Source organism: Fusarium falciforme, chromosome 1 (assembly GCF_026873545.1).
Source record: "Fusarium falciforme chromosome 1, complete sequence".
Taxonomy (NCBI): Eukaryota; Fungi; Ascomycota; class Sordariomycetes; order Hypocreales; family Nectriaceae; genus Fusarium; species Fusarium falciforme.
The window spans coordinates 5,927,022-5,944,493 of record NC_070544.1 but is presented as its reverse complement, the minus strand read 5'-3'; the positions used below and the strand labels follow the sequence as shown (position 1 = coordinate 5,944,493).

Genomic DNA, 17,472 nt, shown 5'->3' with positions numbered 1-17,472 from the left:
CCGGCTTATGAGTGGGCGAGCAATCATGAACCTTACAGTTACGGGCTAGCGAAACCCGGGGGCAGGTCGTCACCACCGCCGGCCGTACCTGCCCTTGCGCCTTGGAAGCTGGGCAGCTGGGGGCTATGAAACTAGAGGCAATCGGAAGCTGCGACCCCGGTTTTGCCCGCGTGATGATGGAGCCCACCACATGGCTCAGGGGTACGCGACACGAAGTACCTGTTCTTAACTTACCTAAGGTGAACTTGGTTGGTTCGCCGCCGGCGCACTCTCTGCCCGCGGGTATATACGGGAGATGGTACGAGCTACCTTTGTACCGCCACAGTTAACCCCCTCCTCCGTAACCTGCTCTCCCCCGTAAACACCCCGTCGGCTCCCGGCGGCCGGTGGTCGTCCGGGTCTAGGCACAGTCAAGGGCCCGGGCGGCGTTGGTCTCGGAGGACCTCCGTGGCTAACTCCATAAATAAACCATGTTTTTTTACGCCCCTAGTATTCGATCACTTGATGGAAAGATAAAAAAAAAAAATTGACGGTGGAGCTGACGTCTTACGTATGAAACAAGGAGGACTCATCTAGATGCGTTCTCCCCAGCCGGGGGGAAAGGTCACGTTGACAAGATTCCATCGAGCGAACTGAGACGGAGGGGCCACATTCCGTATCTCGTGCGGGGGAGAATACGCCAGTCGACCTTGATTGTCTTGGCTCAGCGTATTCGGTGAGCCGAGGTGAGGCCACAGTCAAGGGTCAATCGATCACATCTGCGCTGCGCTGCAACACTGATGCATTCGGCGCTGTGCAGTGCATGCCACATATGCAGGAAGGCGAACTTCGGAACGCAGTTCTGTCGGTGACGATAATTCCACAATTGTTATCTCGTTGATAGACTTGAAGGTCCAGTCGATAACTGTACCCTGGTCACTCGTCAATGACTGCCGTGATCGGCGAGCATGTCATCCAGGCACCGCGCGGACATTGTCAACTGCCGCATCTCACACACCTTGATTTTGAATTCATATTTAGCAGAAATCTTGTGTTCCATGCTTAAATAGAGTGTCAATGAGATAGGTAGCGCTGAGACAATGCCCATCTCCATGAGTAAAGACTGACTGGCGCTGACTAAGGCACCTTATCAGTTTCGTGATCTCACCGAGCGCTGACATCATGTCCTCCCATTGACCTGAATATAACCTCAGCGACACCTCCAGAATCAACATCTCACACAAGTAAAACTCTCTCAAGTCTGACAAAGATGGCCCTCCCTCCCAAATTCGCCGGGCACAAGCTCCAATTCGCGGCCCCTCCTTCGGCCCCCTCTGCCGTAGCTCACACGACTCACACGCTCGAGTTCTACCTCGACTACTGCTGCCCTTTCTCCGCCAAGATCTTCCGCACCCTTCGGTCCGCCGTCATCCCGGCCATCGAGGCCAACCCGGCCTGGGCCTCGAGCCTGGTCTTTATCTTCCGCCAGCAGATCCAACCTTGGCACCCGTCCTCGACGCTCATGCACGAGGCCGGTCTCGCCGTGCAGCGCCTGGCCCCCGAGCGCTTCTGGGACTTCAGCGCCGCCCTGTTCGACGAGCAGACCTCCTTCTTCGATGTCAACGTGGTCAACGAGACGCGCAATGCCACCTACCGCCGTCTCGCCAAGGTGGCTGCCAAGGTGGGCGTGGACGAGGAGCAGGTGTACAAGCTGCTCGAGATCCCCTCGCAGCCGGGCGAGGACGGAGCGCTGAATGCGGGGAACCAGGTCACAAACGACCTCAAGGTCATCACCAAGATGAACCGTCTGATTGGCGTGCACGTCACACCGACTGCCGTGTATGACGGCGTGGTGCAGGACGTCAGCTCGGGATGGACCAAGGAGCAGTGGGTTGAGTGGCTGGAGAAGAATGTCGTTTGACTACCAGAAGAGAGGAGCAAGCTCTGATGATATTAATGAATTCGCTGATCATGAACAATGAATGCATTTTGAATGTCTCACGAATCGCCATGTGTGTGGTGTCAATATTCAATCGCCATGTGCCAATATGTCGTAGCCCCATCACGTCCCGAGCCGCGTCTTTCCCAACCGGGATCTTTTCGACTTCATCCGCATGAGCCTCTCATCCGGCAAAAAACACCAATCACACGGTCAATCGCCATGATACAGCTAAGAGCAGCGCTTCCAAGGCTACGGCCAAGCCAATTGACACCTTTATCACACCAAATAGCACCCTTCCAGCCCATCTCTCTCACCCGTTCCCTCCGCCGATCACTGCAGAAATCTCTACAACAATCTCAACGACGGTGCTACGCCAAGCCTGCCACCCCAGCTCAAAAGACCAGCCGGATAGAGGATGAGCTTAAACGCCAGGCCAGAGCAGCTTCAAAGAGTAACAAGGAATTTGGTGCGTAAAACCGAATGAGCAGTGTCGAGAAGTGTGCTGACGCCCAAATTAGAGCTCCCGGAGAAGCTCATCATCTATCATGCCGGCACAGGACGTACAACATTTTTGGCCATGGTCAAGATCACGACCCTATTTCTCGGAGCATTCTTTTGTTTCATAGTTGCACCGAGCTACATCAAAGCAGACAAGCCCGAGTGGGAGACTGCGAGTGGTATGTCACTCACTCCTCGTCTCATATTACCAGCCATGAGATACCACATGTATCACGAGACACTAACACAGACTAGTCGTGCTCTGCGGCATCATCCCCATCTTCTTTGTTGCCTATACAACATCCCCCTTTGTCACTCATATCCATATCCATCTCCCCCCATACGCCCGTGCCTCGCGCACCATCCTTGAGCGCTTCGTCCGCGCCCTCCCACCCTCGACGCCTCTCACCCTCACCACCATGAGCGCCATCTCCAAGCCCCGCTACAGCAGCATCCAGGCAGGCGATCTATCCCCCGTGCGCCGCCGCTTCGGCCTCGTCAACTACGTCCGCGACACGACCGAGGAGAACGCCAAGCGTCGCTGGTACATGTTCCGAGCTGTCGGCAAGTTCTACGTCCAGGACAAGCGGCAGAGGAAGGTGAGGTATGAGAAGAAGACGGACAAGGTCGATGGGTGGATTTGGGATGCTATCAAGGAGCGGATTGACAAGAGAGCGAACAAGGTCTAAACAAGACCCCCCTTTGTACTTCTTCACCTGTTTTGTACAGCCCTGCCTCATGTATCACCACCTCGACATATCGCGTCGTGTATCTAAGATGTCACAACACCATACCAAACCATCCCCATTGCACCGCCAGTCACGATAGCAACCGGTGGACTCACTCCCAGCCACATGCTCCCAAAGAAGCTAGTCGCCGTCGTCACAACCCACCAAGGCTCAACCGCCAGACTGGTCCCGCTGCGATAGCCCTCATCAATGTATCCAATCTGCCACAACCTATACACAGCCGTGTAAATGAGACCGACCGCGGCCGCGTTCACGCCTCGAACCGCAGCCTTGACCCATCGCCATTGTCGGATCGTGCTCCAGAGACCCATAGTTCCGTGGACGAGCACCAACCCTGGGAAAAAGATGCCCACGAACCCAATGAGAGCACCAGCCACAGAGCTATACCCGCCGTTAATGGCCGTCAGACTTCCGAGGTAGACGGCAAAGTTGAAGTTGGGACCCGGAAACGCCTGGATCAGCGCAAGGCCGATGAGGAAATCCCTAGGACTCACCCAACCCTCAGCAACGACATACTCACGCAGCAGCGGGATGACAACAGGGCCACCGCCAAAGATGATGGTGCCTGCGAGGTACATGTTGGCAAAGAGGCTGTAGAGAAGCGGCATGTCAGGGATGGTGCCGCGCAGGACCATGACGACGATGAAGCTGGTGAAGAAGAGGCCGATGATGAATAGGCCTAGCTTCCACGACATGTTGAGGATTCGGCCTTGAGGAATGACCCGTGGCTCTTCGGCGGTAGACAGTATAGACGCCTCCTGAGATGTGCGTTGGTCTCTGGCAGAAGTGTTGCTCCGTCGCGAAGTAGCTGGTTCTCCCGCCTCTGTTGATGTTCCTTGATCGACACGAACAGGCTCGCCATTTGGCATCTCGATAGCCGCCTCCTCTTCTCTCCTTCTCTGTCTCTTGACCAGGGAAACAATCTTCTTCACAGGACCATGCAACCATCGATAATCATGAACAATAGTTGCAACTCCGCAAAGCACCATCAGCACGGGGAAGTACCAGAGCGCATTGTATAGCATGCCCGCCGAGGCACTCAAGAAGACAACAACACGCGTCATGCGATCCGTGATAGCCTTTTGCGACAGCTGCACCGCCGCGAGCACGATAATGCCGACGGTTGCGGCGTTCAGACCGGAGAGAAGAGCATAGACTTGACGGGGGAGGGATTCGCCAATGTTGGAGACGCCGATGGAGAGGGCGTACATGCCGATAGCTCCGGGGAGACTGTAGCAAAGAGTGAGCTTGTTGTCTCGTTTCGAGCAACAAAGAGTGCAAGTGTAGAGCAAGCATACCTCCAGATGAAGAAGCCTAGTATCGCAGACCAGAACCCATCATGAATCAAATTGATACAATAATGCATCTTTGTGCTCGCCGGCCCGGAAAGGGCCTGGCACACGCTGAAAAGCTCCTGATACTGTCCAACTCTGTCAACATCCACGATGCTAGACAAGACATAGTAATCAACTCACCACCTGTTCATCCAGCCACTGCAGCTTCACCGTGAACTTGTCATAAAACTACCCAACCCAGTTAGCAACTCCCTCGCTCTAAATCCAAAGGATTGACCCACAATCTTAAAGTGCACAGGCGGACCCCCGAACGAGGTGAACCCCATGTGCCAGTTCTGCCGCACCGTGCTCCCAAGCCTCTCCGCAGGCACGCACCCACGATCTTGATTCGTCATGGTGCTGTAGTTTGTCGACAAAAGATGTAGCTACCGTCTTCAACGCATGAAAGATTGAGAAATTGCGCAGAGGCTGCCAGACTTGGGGCAGGCGAGGTTATAGGGGACGAGATGGACGGGGGCTATTGCGTGCTCGCCAAGACTGGCTTGACGCTTGGTGGGCATGGGCCGCTAGTATCATCACTATGACTCTTATTTCAACTCCTCCATTGGAAGCGAGGGTAGGGTCAAGCACGTCAAAATCCCAATACGAGAGAATCTAACAAAGCCTAGGCACCCTGTTGTGCCACCCTGTTATTTCTCAAGATCAATGGATTAGGAAGCCCATGGCGAGAACACATGATAATGAGCACTGTTCCGCAGCTATTGACGTCTTTCCTCCATACCACCTCACATCTCGCGCGGGGTTTAGCGGCTCCTTGGCAGCCCTTGAATGAGTTTAATTCAACGCCATCCAGACGCCATGTCATGAGAACAAGAGCCTGACAATCACACCTCACTTGGTGTTGCTCAGCTCTCGTGTCCCAGTCACTGTACCTGTGAGGCCTCGAATATCTTCATCTCTACTAACGACTCTACCATCATCCGCAGTTGGCAAATACATTCAACTTTTCATTTACACTACAGACTCTGAATCAACACTATCTTAATGTTTTCTTGCATACATTCACCAAGTTCATACTCTGCGCAATGGCCGCTGATTACACGCAACTTTGGTATTCGTGTTGCAACCGATAATGTCAAGTCCATTGCTCCCGAGACCTTTTCCCTGCCGTCCAGGTTCTCCTCGAGATTCCCCCCTTCACCAAAAAGACAGGTATTAATACATTGATGTTGCGTATCCGGCCGGAAAAAAGAGCTCCCTTTTTTTTTCTCGCCCATCAGGTCATCATGGTGGGTTCGAAAATCAAACGCCCCCATCATAGCTCGTTAATGCTCCCCATCAAATCCAAACCAGCACAACTATTCACAAGTCTTTCACAATCCCAGATACAGACGCCATCTTCCACTTCTGACTCGGTACCATCCATCATCATCATACAAAAAGACACGTGTTCAGGGGACGTCTCCCAAAAGGAATGTGCTGGGGAGGTTTGAAACCCTCCCCCACTCCAACGCCAACAAAAGAAAACTGGCGGCCGTGCCAGCAAGCCCTGGTCCGCGCAATGCTCCAACGTCAGGTCGCAAGAGGGATTATTCGCCCAGTCAGGTCCAGCCTCATGGGGATATCGCCTCCGTGTTTGTGTGTGTGTGTGTGTGTGTGTGTGGCTTAATCAGTAGCCCTCATCTTTCCTCCTTCAATGCCGCTTCAATACCGGACCGTCGTAGTCCCAGGGACGCTTGTTTACCCCTCCCTCGTAAACCGAAGCAACAGACTCCTGCCACATGGCCGGTGTGACGAAATTCGGCACAGGGGCTGTCGAATATTGTGACGGCGACAATTGCTGCGATCCACTTGGTAGAGAAGCCTGGACCGCATGGATATCCTGAATGGTAGGGACTTCCGTAGCACCTGAGGACGAAGCGTTAAGAGGGCTGGTCTGAGGTGGGGTGGTAGTGGTCTGTGAATGAGTAGGCGTACCAAAAGTCGTGTTCCATTGTCTGGGACTTGTTAGCACAATCTATACACCGACAGATCTTCTGTCAGGGCGTTGATAACCTACTCAAAAATTCTTGACGGATTCCATCCGGGCTGATCCGTGAGCGGCATGCTTTGGGGCATGCCAGGAGCCTGAGTTCCTTGCGACATCATGACGAGCGACTGTACAGCTGGAGAGTCACTTTTGCTGTCCACAGGGCCCGCGGAAATGGGAGGTGTGATGGGATGGCTGGTATAACTGACTTGTTGGGCACCGTGCGTATCCAGGTGCTGATCTATGGATCCTGATCGATGGATGACTGGCCGGTAGGGTTCCGAGGCTCGCGGTGGACTAGAGTGGCTGGACGGGTGAGGGCTCCCGTACGGAAACGTTGGCTTCAGCACAAACGGCTTCCGGACATCTGCAGAGAACGCCTCTCGCAGGGCATTGATCTGCTTCTCCAGCTCCGGCATAGACCATGCCTCCATTACCTTCTCCAAGACTCTCATGTGTCTTGTGAAGAATTCACGCGCATCTGTGTTGAAATCGGGGTCGGGTGACACGATCGCAACCTGTCAAGATGAGTCAGTATACAGCCTGGTGCCAGTCTAGAGCTTCCATACCAGATGAATGACGATGCACGATAGACCGCTGTAGAGAGAAAAGCTGAAGCCTCTTTGCATGCACTGAAGACCAGTGAGCCCAAAGGTATTGAGGGTAGCCTCCTGCAGCCGGCAGAGAGCCTTTGCTGAGCTGTAGCAAATCATCATGTGGCGTTTCCATTGTCCATCTGGCGAGTTGGGGTCGAGGAACGACAGGATGGGTCGATGGAAAAGAATCAGTGCGAGGTAGTAGTAGGCATGCATGTTTCCAAGGAAGTGCGACGGGATCCAAGGCGGCGATCCATCCTGGGGAAACGACACAGCCAGCTCTGCAGGCAATTCCGTCAGCCATGTGTTGAAGCTTTGACCCAGCCGCTGGAATTCGGGGTCGATGCCCCATTCTTTGCGCCTCCGGAGTCTCTGGTAGACCTTGCTCATTGTGGCTATGGTCCGTACGACTTGGGCGAAGTAGGTGAAATTGCGCGACACATGATACTCCGAGTCATCACAGCCAGGGATTGGCCTAGTAGGAGACAAGTCCACCGAGTCAACACTGACGGCGTGATCATGTCGGCCTGAAGAGCTTGTTAGCCGTCATTCTAAGCGCTTCGAATTCACCGATACTCACCTTGAGGGGCTCCGACCATCACCTCGCAAACAAAGACAACCTGCCAAATGCGAGTTCGAAGCTGACACTCTGCTGGGCCGAAATCGCAAGAGTGGCCCGCCTGATGGTCTTCATAGTGTTCGTCAAGACCCAGGTCCTTGCCCATCTGCACACACTGCACAACCGTCATCCAAGAGCGGTAGTAGTATCCTCGTTTGGGGGCGGCTTCGCGAGCCTTGAGAATCATCAGCAGAGCTTGGAGCGTGCTCAATCTAGGCACATCCATGAAAGAATCCGCATGTCCTAAGAGGTGTAAGCTCGTATCCATCGTTCAGAATAAGCAGGGAACGGAATCGCTTACGAGAGGCCAATGCCAGCCATTGCTGGCCTTCAGTCGGCTCCTCAGCCAATCGTCCACCAATCGCAAAGATGGCTTCGAGTATCAACGGTGATATCGCTTCTCGATCCGTGTTCCACTGCTGATAAAATATGGTCTTGCACAACACAGGCACGTATGGGTGTACATGGCTGAAGTAGAGGTCGAAGTAGTGCAGTGCTGTCTCCTCATCCGGCATCAACTCAGGAGGGATGCGAATCTTGAGGCCTGGCGCAGGCATCAACGGTGGTAGGGCACTAGTATAATCTTCAGAATCTTCAATGGCAGGTTGCTCTTCTCGCCGGAATGATGCCTTGTTCCTGAGATATGGTGCTGCGTAATGCTGTTAGGGACATCCCAGTATGTCGTCCTCTCGAGATAAGCAATTCTCACCTGTTCCCATCTCATTGACCTTGAGTGTCCCAAGTAGATCTGCGAGATCATGATGCTGATACTCTCCTGGGGAATACGCCTCCGGTGATGGCTGCTGTTGAGCCTGCTGCGGTTGCATCGGTGGCGTAGGAAACACGTTCTGGCTCGCATATGGCTGTTCCATCATAGGGGCCGGGGGCGGAACGGCTGCATAATGTAGGCTTCCCGGTTGCTGTTCATACGGAACGGCCTGGTAGGGAGCGGCGCTTGCATCGGGGTAGGCCGATTGAGTTGCGTACATGGGCTTGGGGCCTGGGTTTAACACCTGTTGCTGCATAGACATTTGCTGATACTGATCAGATGGGTTCATGGGCGTCGTGTCGTAAGTCGTCGAGTCGTTAGCACCGTCGAAACCGTTCGGGCGCACACAATGAAGCTTCAGCCTAATGCAGGCAGAGCATGGCCAAGTATTCGTCGTCGCGGCATCGCATTTGATCTTTCGTCTCCGGCAACCTTCGCAAGCTCTCATAACTACAACCAATGTTTTAGCATGCACAGAAAGACATGGGAATGCCTGAGGGTGTGTGGGATGCTGTTTACCTTTCAACCGCTTGTGGCGGTTGTGCTCGTCTACAAAGACATAGTCTGTACGCAAATGTTAGGATATCCCATGCAATAGCGTCTTTCAAGTCAAGAATCGCAACGCACTCTTCTGAGTCTCGCGCTGCGTATACTGCTGAGGCGCAAACGAAAAGGAATTCATCTGGGAGTTTTGTGGTAGAATGCGGCGGACGGAGGGGTCGTTGTCGGACATGGCAGACGGCGCGGTTCTGAGGTCACGGCCTCGAAGAACGTCAAATCGTAATGGCAATAGCGGCCAACATGAAATCGGCGCGCAATGCGAAAGAAGAGAAAAGCGACGGCGTCGTAAAACGAGGATCGATCAAGTGGTAGGTACTCTTTCAAGGTCGCGCGCAATGAATGGCAGAGTAGAGTATGATCACGGCGGGGTGGAGAGGCTCGTGGGACGGACCAGTCGTGACAGTGGGTGGGCGACAAAAGCAACGGTAAGCGTAAAATGTCGGGGTCGGCTCGACGATGAAACTGCAGCCAGTCCTTGCAGAGGACACACTGGAGATGTTAAGCGCAACGATGCGAGATGCGCTGAGCGAGGATGCTGTACAGATGTGCCAAAGGTGGAAGAGAGGGAGACGTATTATCGGGCGGCCGGGGCGTGTCGGGGCAGCGAGCTGGGCGTCTTTAACTGAACCGCAGCGTCGGGTGTTTTGGGACGCCGTGTGTGGCTTTTACTTTTGACTTTGTCCGGAGCAGGGCGGCAGAGTGCGCATGGATGGGAGGTCGCTGGGGGTCGTGACCCTGGAGCTTGGAGCTTGGCCTTTTGAGACTGAGAGAGCCTTGACCTGGCTAGGGAACTAGCAGGTCGAACACTTACCTGACCGTCAGTCCTCTAGGCTGGGAGGAGAACAGATGGTGGATGGTCTCCGGGCTGGGGTTGCTTGGGATCACGACAGGGCGACCAGCAGGGCTTGGACAGGGGCGAGACAGGGGAGGGAGATGCAGGTAAAGGAAAGCGGCGTGCGGGTGTGGGATGAAGGCCCAGAACCAACGTGGATGGTGATGGGGCGGCGAGTGTCCCAGTGCCAAAGCCCCCAGGGCCGGTTGTGGGCACCGGTCCGAGTGAGCGGCGTGCGTAGGTAGCCTAGGTGTCGCAGGCAACCTGACCCAGGGCAAGACAAGACAAGACGTGAAATGTGGGTGGTGGGTTCCTCTGGCGCTTCCGGGTCCTGGGCTGTGGATTGTGGAGGGCGGCGGCGTGGTGGTGGTTTAATTGTCGAGCAGAGAGACAAGACCAAGAGCCGGGGAGACTTTCGCGGAATCCACGGAGTCTAGGCTGGGTCCATGTAGTTAAGCAGACGATGACATTCGCATTGGCCCAGCAAAAGGCACGAGATGACGAATCGAGCTCTACGGGCGCACGACGGCGACGGCGTGGGTTCCCAAGCGATGATGACACAAGTAGCACTGTCCGCCGTAATTATGGCGAGCTCGACCGAGTAGTTCGCACCGTCAGTCCAGTCCAGCCAGCGCACAAAAGCAAAAGTATTATCCGGACGGAAGAGTCGCGTGTGTATTCCGTTACGACGGCATTTGGGCTCGGGAGGGGAGCTCCCTTCCAACTCTGGATGAAACGGGTGTCCGAGACTCTGACCAAGGGGTGTGAAGGACCGTCTATCGAGACTCGATCCAAGCCGGGGTTGGAGGTTACGGACTGATCGCGTTGAGCGCAAGACCCATCAGGCTCGGAAGTTTGGGAGGTTGCAGGAGGGGGAGGGGGATCATCCCGTCTGGTGTGGATGTGGGTGCGTGACAGGCATTGGCAGACAGGTACTTCCTTTGAGAGCTAGAGCTAGCTATCCAAGGCCGTTTTGGCGCGACGGTGCATGTTGCCCCTCTCTCGCACTGTCGCCATGTCAATGATGATGAATGATGGTGGTTGTATGGAGATTGTGTCTTGTGGTACGCTCTCTGGATACACCAGAGAATTGTTTCCTTCCTAATTCGGCGGCATGCCTTCCAAGGCCCTGCCTCTCTCCGCGCCTGCCCAGACCAGCTTCCTTGTGGCCGTCCAAGTATCTCCCGCGTCGCTTCGCACCTTCCCGTCCTTTCCAGTCACCTTTCACGATAGGCGGACCAAAGGCAAAAGGCATGCGGATGCCGCATGGCTGGTTGCAGCATGCACCTCACCACTTGGAGAAGTCGCAATTAGGGCTGATGGGCGGCGGCATTGTACTGACACTGTCCGGGGTTGCTCCCGTCTTCCCCTTGGGCTTGGCCTTGTGTGTACTGCATGTATGTAGGTAGTTCCGCGTCTGGGTTCTACTGTTCATATGGATGAATGTTGTTTGGCCTGGCCTGGGCTGTCAATGCGAGCGAGTTGCGGCGGCCAGCAGAAACCCTAACCTGCCGTCGAGTCAAGATGCGGACCGACTCCGCCCATCGAGTTCCGGGTTCGCCGTTGTGTGCGCCCCCGGCCGTATCAGGTATCTATTGGCGCCCCCATCTCGACGACGTGGTCAATTCAAGGTGAGTGAATGAATACGCGGTAAGGCTGGCGTCTGTGCCCTGATACTGTATTCTACATACAGATTGTTGCTAAACTACATTCGTCCATCTCTACAACACTCCCTGCTATTCCATTTAAAGTACTTCTTGATCCTGACTGGCCGATCAGGTTCTCCCAGCTTCAAACCTGGGTAATGGTCTTGAAACCATCGTCACCGGATGGACAATTGGTGAGGCCCACAGCAGGCCTCGCAATCTACAGCACAGCAGGTGCAGCAGCGCAGCGTGCATGGTCACCAGGTAGGGCAGTGATGCATGCAGGGCAGGCCGGGGCGTATCCGGCCTGAGCTCGGGCTCTTCCGCCTGCCAGAAGGGAAGAGAAGGGAGGAGGGGGCCCTTGGCATGGAGCTTTGAATCAGGGTGATGGGTCTGTCGAGTTTGGTGGGCAAAGGGTTTCGTGCTGTGTCGGAGAATACATCTAGGACCGCTCCACCAGGGCTTGAAATGGAAGCCCTGTTAAATGACGAATGCCGTCCATATCTCTTGGGACCCATTTGGCATATATGAATAGACGCATGATCGTCATAACAGGCGGATATGAACTTCCATGATTGTTCCGTCTATTGTACTCCAGGGAAATGATAAATGCTCCATTATAGAAACAGCCATTATTAGAAACTACATCCCTGGCATTAGGACGTTGTGCCTCGGCTCTTTTTTGCTGAATAATGCTGATTGCTGGGTCTGGGTTGTTGTTATGCTCCGGAAGAAGGTATCCCGGCACCTCAATTTGGCCTGCCTGTGGCGATTGTTGACCAACTCCAGCTTCACCTTGCACATCCATGCCTTCAAACTCTGCACCAACACTCAGCATCACCATCAGCCAGCGTCTAAACTCCGGGCCCAGAGAGCTCTCTAGATTCGCACCTGCGACGTCACCAGCTTCACCGAACCCCCCCTCCCTCCCCTCATCGACATGGGAGCATGCCAACAAGGGTCCTACCAGCCCCTGATCAGTCAATCATCTGCCTCTTTGGGAGTGCCCAGGGATTTCTGTTCGCCCTCTCTCCATCTTCGCACTTTCATGTCGAGATGTCCCGCCATCTTAACCGGCAGAACCCTGCCCCAGTTACCGACACCACGGCCAAACTAGCTCCACTCCATCCAGACGTCTTCTCCTCCTTGTTGATCTTCTTGTGAGGTCCAGTGGCCACCCTGGTTGCCTCCCCATGACCCAAGACGATGCTAACGGTTCTTATCCAGACCTGCAGTAGCTCGATCCAAACGCAGTGTCAACAATCATGTCTCTTGCTGGATCAATCCATATCCACGAGATCCCCAACGACACCAGGTCTTGGCGCAAGGGGCCTTCCGTGGCCTGCATTTGGGGCACATCTCATGGATGGATTGTCGAATGATTCTCGCCAAGCCGTTCCATTCCCGCCACTTCTCCAGGCCAGGTGGGCTGCATGATCATGGTTGAGACTTGACAAAACGAGATGTCAATCTCACTTTCTTGTCGTCTTGCAGAATGGCCGCGTGGAGATCTAGTGTGCAGGTCTTGACTTCCGCCGCAACGGTCTCACGCACCAACCACCATTGTTCTCCTCCTCCCTCGATGCGAGATGTCCAGGTCAAGTTGAGAACACAGTTGTTTGCAGTTGACAAGGAGCAATCCACACCCTGTAGCTCCAAAAAACTTGATCAGTTTCATTGATGGCAACTGCTACATTCCAACCCAAGCTGTCAAGTCACCAAGCTTCCAGTCGGTGAGCATACCCCAGACTCAAGTCACTTACACGGCAATGCCCACAATTAACGGCTCACACTACTGCCCAATCCAGTTCCAGCCAAGCTTTGCGACTGACCCGAGAACGGGAGTTTGCGGCCCTCTCCGCCTTCCCAGGAGAAACGAACTCCAGAGTCTTGATTGTGGGCTTACCTCCTTTCATCTTCCTCTCCACTCCAATCAGATTGTGTCTGGCTCCGGGACTCACAACGGAGCCCAGGACCAGCAGCCAGCCTCAACATCGGTGGCTTCCGGCATCTGTATCGAAATACGGCTGGGCAGAGCCCTGGCCTGAGTGGCTCAGGTACCCAGGCAGAGCGACGATCGATCCCTGAACCGTCCCTCCCGCTCAGACCTTTCTCTGGTTAGCGGCCTTTCTGACGGTCGGTTTAGCAAGAAAGCTCTGGATGTGGCGACGGTCAGGAGCCGGCGCACTTTAACCAATCTCTAGTCCTGGAACGGAACGGAAGGGCAGGCAAGCAAGCAACCAAATCAATCTCGTGTGCCCGCAACTTGATTGAAGCGAAATGGGCCAGGGGAGTGAGTGCAGATACTTGCGCGGCTAAAACCACCTAGGTCGATGTCACATGCCGCCCACCTGTCAGAGTTGGCGCGACATGGATGTGGAAATGTGCCGAGGCTCAAGTTCCCCGAACGTGTGTGTGGCCGGGCCGACAACGATTCGCCGCTCGAATCAATTGCAGCAACCAAGATGTCGTTCACACAATGGTGGTTTCAGTGGCCTGGCGCGCGGGTGCGCATGGGCCTGGGCCTGACAGACAGAGAGACAGAGACAGACGTGAGGATGAAGCGACACTCCACCTGCCCCTTCTTTACTGCATCCAGAGCGATGAAGCCTCGCCTCCGCGGCGGCTGCTTGTGTCGGTGAAGCATTACCCCGATCGCGTCTCACTCGATCACCGTCGCCTATGTGGGCAAATGGGGAATGCTCGGCAACCATATCGCTTCAGCTTGTCATTGGTGAGCGACAACCCGTCGCTGGCTTCACCCTGTCGCTGCTAGACGGTGCGCATGAGAAAGAACTCACAATTGAGCCTTGGGGACCACTCAGAGCCGCCCTTCCATATCTCGCCATCCATACGAACCAACATTTGCCCCATTGCGTTTGTCAGTTCTCAATACGTAATGTGAGGAAAGAATCGATCCTTCGAGGGCGTCGCCAGCGGGCATCAAAGTCAATCTGGCACGTTTTCTCGTGCCCACTCGAATCGGGCCGTGGAGCATCCGGCAGAGTCCATGATCGTCGTGTCGGCACTTGGGACGCACTGCGGCAAAACATGCTTCGGGATGCATCCGGCGTAAATCCAACAGTCCTAGATTTGTCCCGTTTGAGAAGTGTCCCCGAGGTCGCTTGCGATGGATCGCACGCCATGGTCAACCGCCACGCGTGGTGCGCCGCCCTATCGCAACAAAGATGGGCTTCCACGCGGCTTCGGGGCGCGTTCCATGCAAGGGTGTCGGCACTCTCTTCAGCCCTTCGACGGAGATTCCAGAAGCCTTCTCGGCCGGGACACCCAACAAGGGGATGATCCAAATATTGCACGAACCACCCCGCCGTCTGGTTTTGCCCCTAGAGAACGCGGCTGGACGAAGCCTACTACTACTAGCTATTAGTTCCTCCAGCCAATCTAGCCCATCAATGCCCAAGCGATCATTTAGAAGTCGGGAACATTGATCAACCCGAACCCGCGCATAGTTCGAAGTTAGCGGTCGTCGCATCGCATACATTCCAGTAGCAGTCACCATTCGGATCACGATTCATGCATGCTTCGACCGTTGGATATCGCTGATGGAACGTAAAAAGTTACTATCTGTCGATGACATCCTGGGCTACAATCCTTGGAACACGAGGCATTGCCCCTGAATGCATGGCATGGCATCCATTCTTAGGACCCAACGACATGATGTTCATGGGACGCTCACATTTCTCGCAACTTGATTGGTTGCTAGCAATTGTTGGAGAAGACCTGACCCTTGGTCCGTGCTGCGCCTCAGGCCGCTGGCTGATCAAATGTGGCGTCACCAGATCAAATCTCCCCCTCTCTGAACTTCGCTCTCCAATCCCCTTACCCATCCACATCAACGACCCTTGTCCGTCATCAACCAGATCATCAAGGCTTCAGCTAGTATCTCACGCTGTTGTCATCATCTCCACTACCTCATCTCTTCTAGACTCAGCCAACGCATCCTCCCTCGGAACCATCACGTATCCTTACCGAGTCAGTTTGTGGCCCCTGCCCTAACCATCGCGATGACGACCTTGGACAATGCGAACCCAACCATTCTGAGCGCCTCCCAGCTCCCTACCCGTCAGAAGAAAGCTGAGCCACGTCGGGGCCCGGAGTCCAAGTACGACGAGCTCATCTTTGCCAAGCCATCATATCTATCAAGCCCTTTCTGTGGTCAAGGGTTGGCGACATGGCCTCGTGGGAATGACTGGCAGGATGAGTTTGCGCCTGAGGCTATCGATGAGCAAGAGATTTATGGCAAGTCTTGAACCCTAGCCCTTTGCTTGTTTGTGTATCAACAATCGACCCTCAATCAGGCGGTGTCTCTACCCCACTCCGACAGGGGGCAACTCGTTGGGCTGTTTGAGACATGGCAGTTCAGATGACCCTCTCCTGGTTGTTTCATTGCCTTGAATATGGAGTCTGCATATGGCGAACCAAAGCTAATACTCCACAGACTTGATTTCAACAATCTCGGATCCAGAGCACCCCGTTTCCCTCGGTCAGTTGTCGGTCATCAACCTGTCTGACATTCACATCACTCCTTCTCCTTCCTTGGGTGTTCCTGATGCCAATACCATCGTCCAAGTGGCCGTTGAAATCACGCCCACAATCACACATTGTTCGCTGGCCACGGTCATCGGCCTTGGAGTGCGGGTACGACTTGAGCAGGCACTGCCGCCCAACTACCGAGTTGACGTAACCTGCAAGGAGAACAGTCATAACCAGGATGATCAAGTGAACAAGCAGCTGGGCGATAAGGAGCGAGTTGCCGCAGCTTTGGAGAACGATACGTTGAAGGGTGTTCTGGACAAGATGTTGGAAACCTGCGCTTGAGCCAAGGAACTCTCTGTTGCCATCGCAGACTGGAATGGGTGTAGAGTCGGTCATATTCCGCTGCCTGCCATTGCTGCCACGCAGCCTATGTTGTCATTGACTGAACTGGCATTTCAAAGTTGGCTAAACAAGCGCGCGGAATGCTATATTGAGTCGGATGCGGCTGGTAAGAAGCCGGAATACTACCTTGTCTCGAATGTCGGTAGCGAACATGGAGTAGTCTATTACGATGCGAGAACGAACCGTTGCACTGGGAGTGATGAGAAGGTCGATTGGACTGCGGGGGATCAAAGTACTTGATTGGAGGATGGACAGATCCGCAAGGGGTCCCCAAGGATGGCTTTCATCTAATTAAGGTTCAGCCATCGACAAGCCACGCTCCTCGGTACGAGTCTTGATCCGAAGCCCACCCTCCGGAGTATGCTCTGCTCCTCAGAAGCCAAACCAACGTCGAGCATCGCATCTTGAGAGTCTCACGAGCACACGTTGGTTGGTGGTTGCTCGGGTGCGACACGGGTCTATCTCGCCACCACTGGTCGACGACGGTGGTCTATGGATCTGTCAGCTCAGGAAAGCTTAGCCATCGATACTTCGGCTTTTGTCGTTAATTCCAGCACTCAGTCACATTCACCCGTCTTCGAGATTCGTGGCTGGCTGGCTGGCTACCTGCCATGCCCTTCAGACCGTTGTACTCCACCAACCATGCACGAGACGTCTCCGAACAGATTCCGCGATTTCATTTCCGTTTTGGGGTCCCCTGTTGTATCACAACACGCCCTATATCACCCGCTCCAACGTCCCCCACTTCCGTCGCCGCAATTCCAAACAGCCCGGCCTCGAATCTGGCCCCATGGTTCACCCAACCTTTGTCGACAGGCACGGAAGTTGCCGTCAGGAGACGTCATGCCCATCGCGTCGGCCCTTTTCAGGAGCTCCATCAGGATCCCAGGGTCGCCTAGGCATGGGACCCTGGGGAGCCTAGGGCACTGGAGCCGTGTGCTTGTGCGCTTCCCGCCCATCTGGGTCAACAGCAGACGAGGACTGTTTGGCATGTCCCGCCAAGACGAGTAGCGCCCGCGTGGTAGGCCAGAGGCCACTGGGGATTTAAACTCGCCGCC

General features: G+C 54.7%; 3 protein-coding genes and 1 pseudogene across 4 annotated transcripts, besides 1 other annotated feature; 2 read left to right on the top strand and 2 right to left on the bottom strand.

Moving 5' to 3' along the window:
• Positions 1-1,249: 1,249 nt before the first annotated feature.
• Positions 1,250-3,108, top strand: NCS54_00170200 (Hypothetical protein; the record flags this gene model as incomplete). Its single annotated transcript, XM_053147322.1, has 4 exons — positions 1,250-1,894; positions 2,222-2,387; positions 2,440-2,598; positions 2,675-3,108. 4 exons carry the CDS (start codon positions 1,250-1,252, stop codon positions 3,106-3,108), a joined length of 1,404 nt encoding a protein of 467 aa, XP_053003297.1.
• An 83-nt stretch (positions 3,109-3,191) lies between these two features.
• Positions 3,192-4,858, bottom strand: NCS54_00170100 (Hypothetical protein; the record flags this gene model as incomplete). Its single annotated transcript, XM_053147321.1, has 4 exons — positions 3,192-4,398; positions 4,467-4,588; positions 4,644-4,691; positions 4,745-4,858. 4 exons carry the CDS (start codon positions 4,856-4,858, stop codon positions 3,192-3,194), a joined length of 1,491 nt encoding a protein of 496 aa, XP_053003296.1.
• A 1,298-nt stretch (positions 4,859-6,156) lies between these two features.
• NCS54_00170000 (Hypothetical protein) lies at positions 6,157-9,209 on the bottom strand (the record flags this gene model as incomplete). Its single annotated transcript, XM_053147320.1, has 8 exons — positions 6,157-6,460; positions 6,523-7,010; positions 7,062-7,615; positions 7,669-7,950; positions 8,009-8,356; positions 8,417-8,926; positions 8,996-9,040; positions 9,104-9,209. 8 exons carry the CDS (start codon positions 9,207-9,209, stop codon positions 6,157-6,159), a joined length of 2,637 nt encoding a protein of 878 aa, XP_053003295.1.
• Positions 9,210-15,513: 6,304 nt separating this feature from the next.
• NCS54_00169900 lies at positions 15,514-16,354 on the top strand (annotated as a pseudogene). Its single transcript has 3 exons — positions 15,514-15,779; positions 15,835-15,878; positions 15,975-16,354.
• Positions 15,514-16,354: a sequence feature.
• Positions 16,355-17,472: the final 1,118 nt, after the last annotated feature.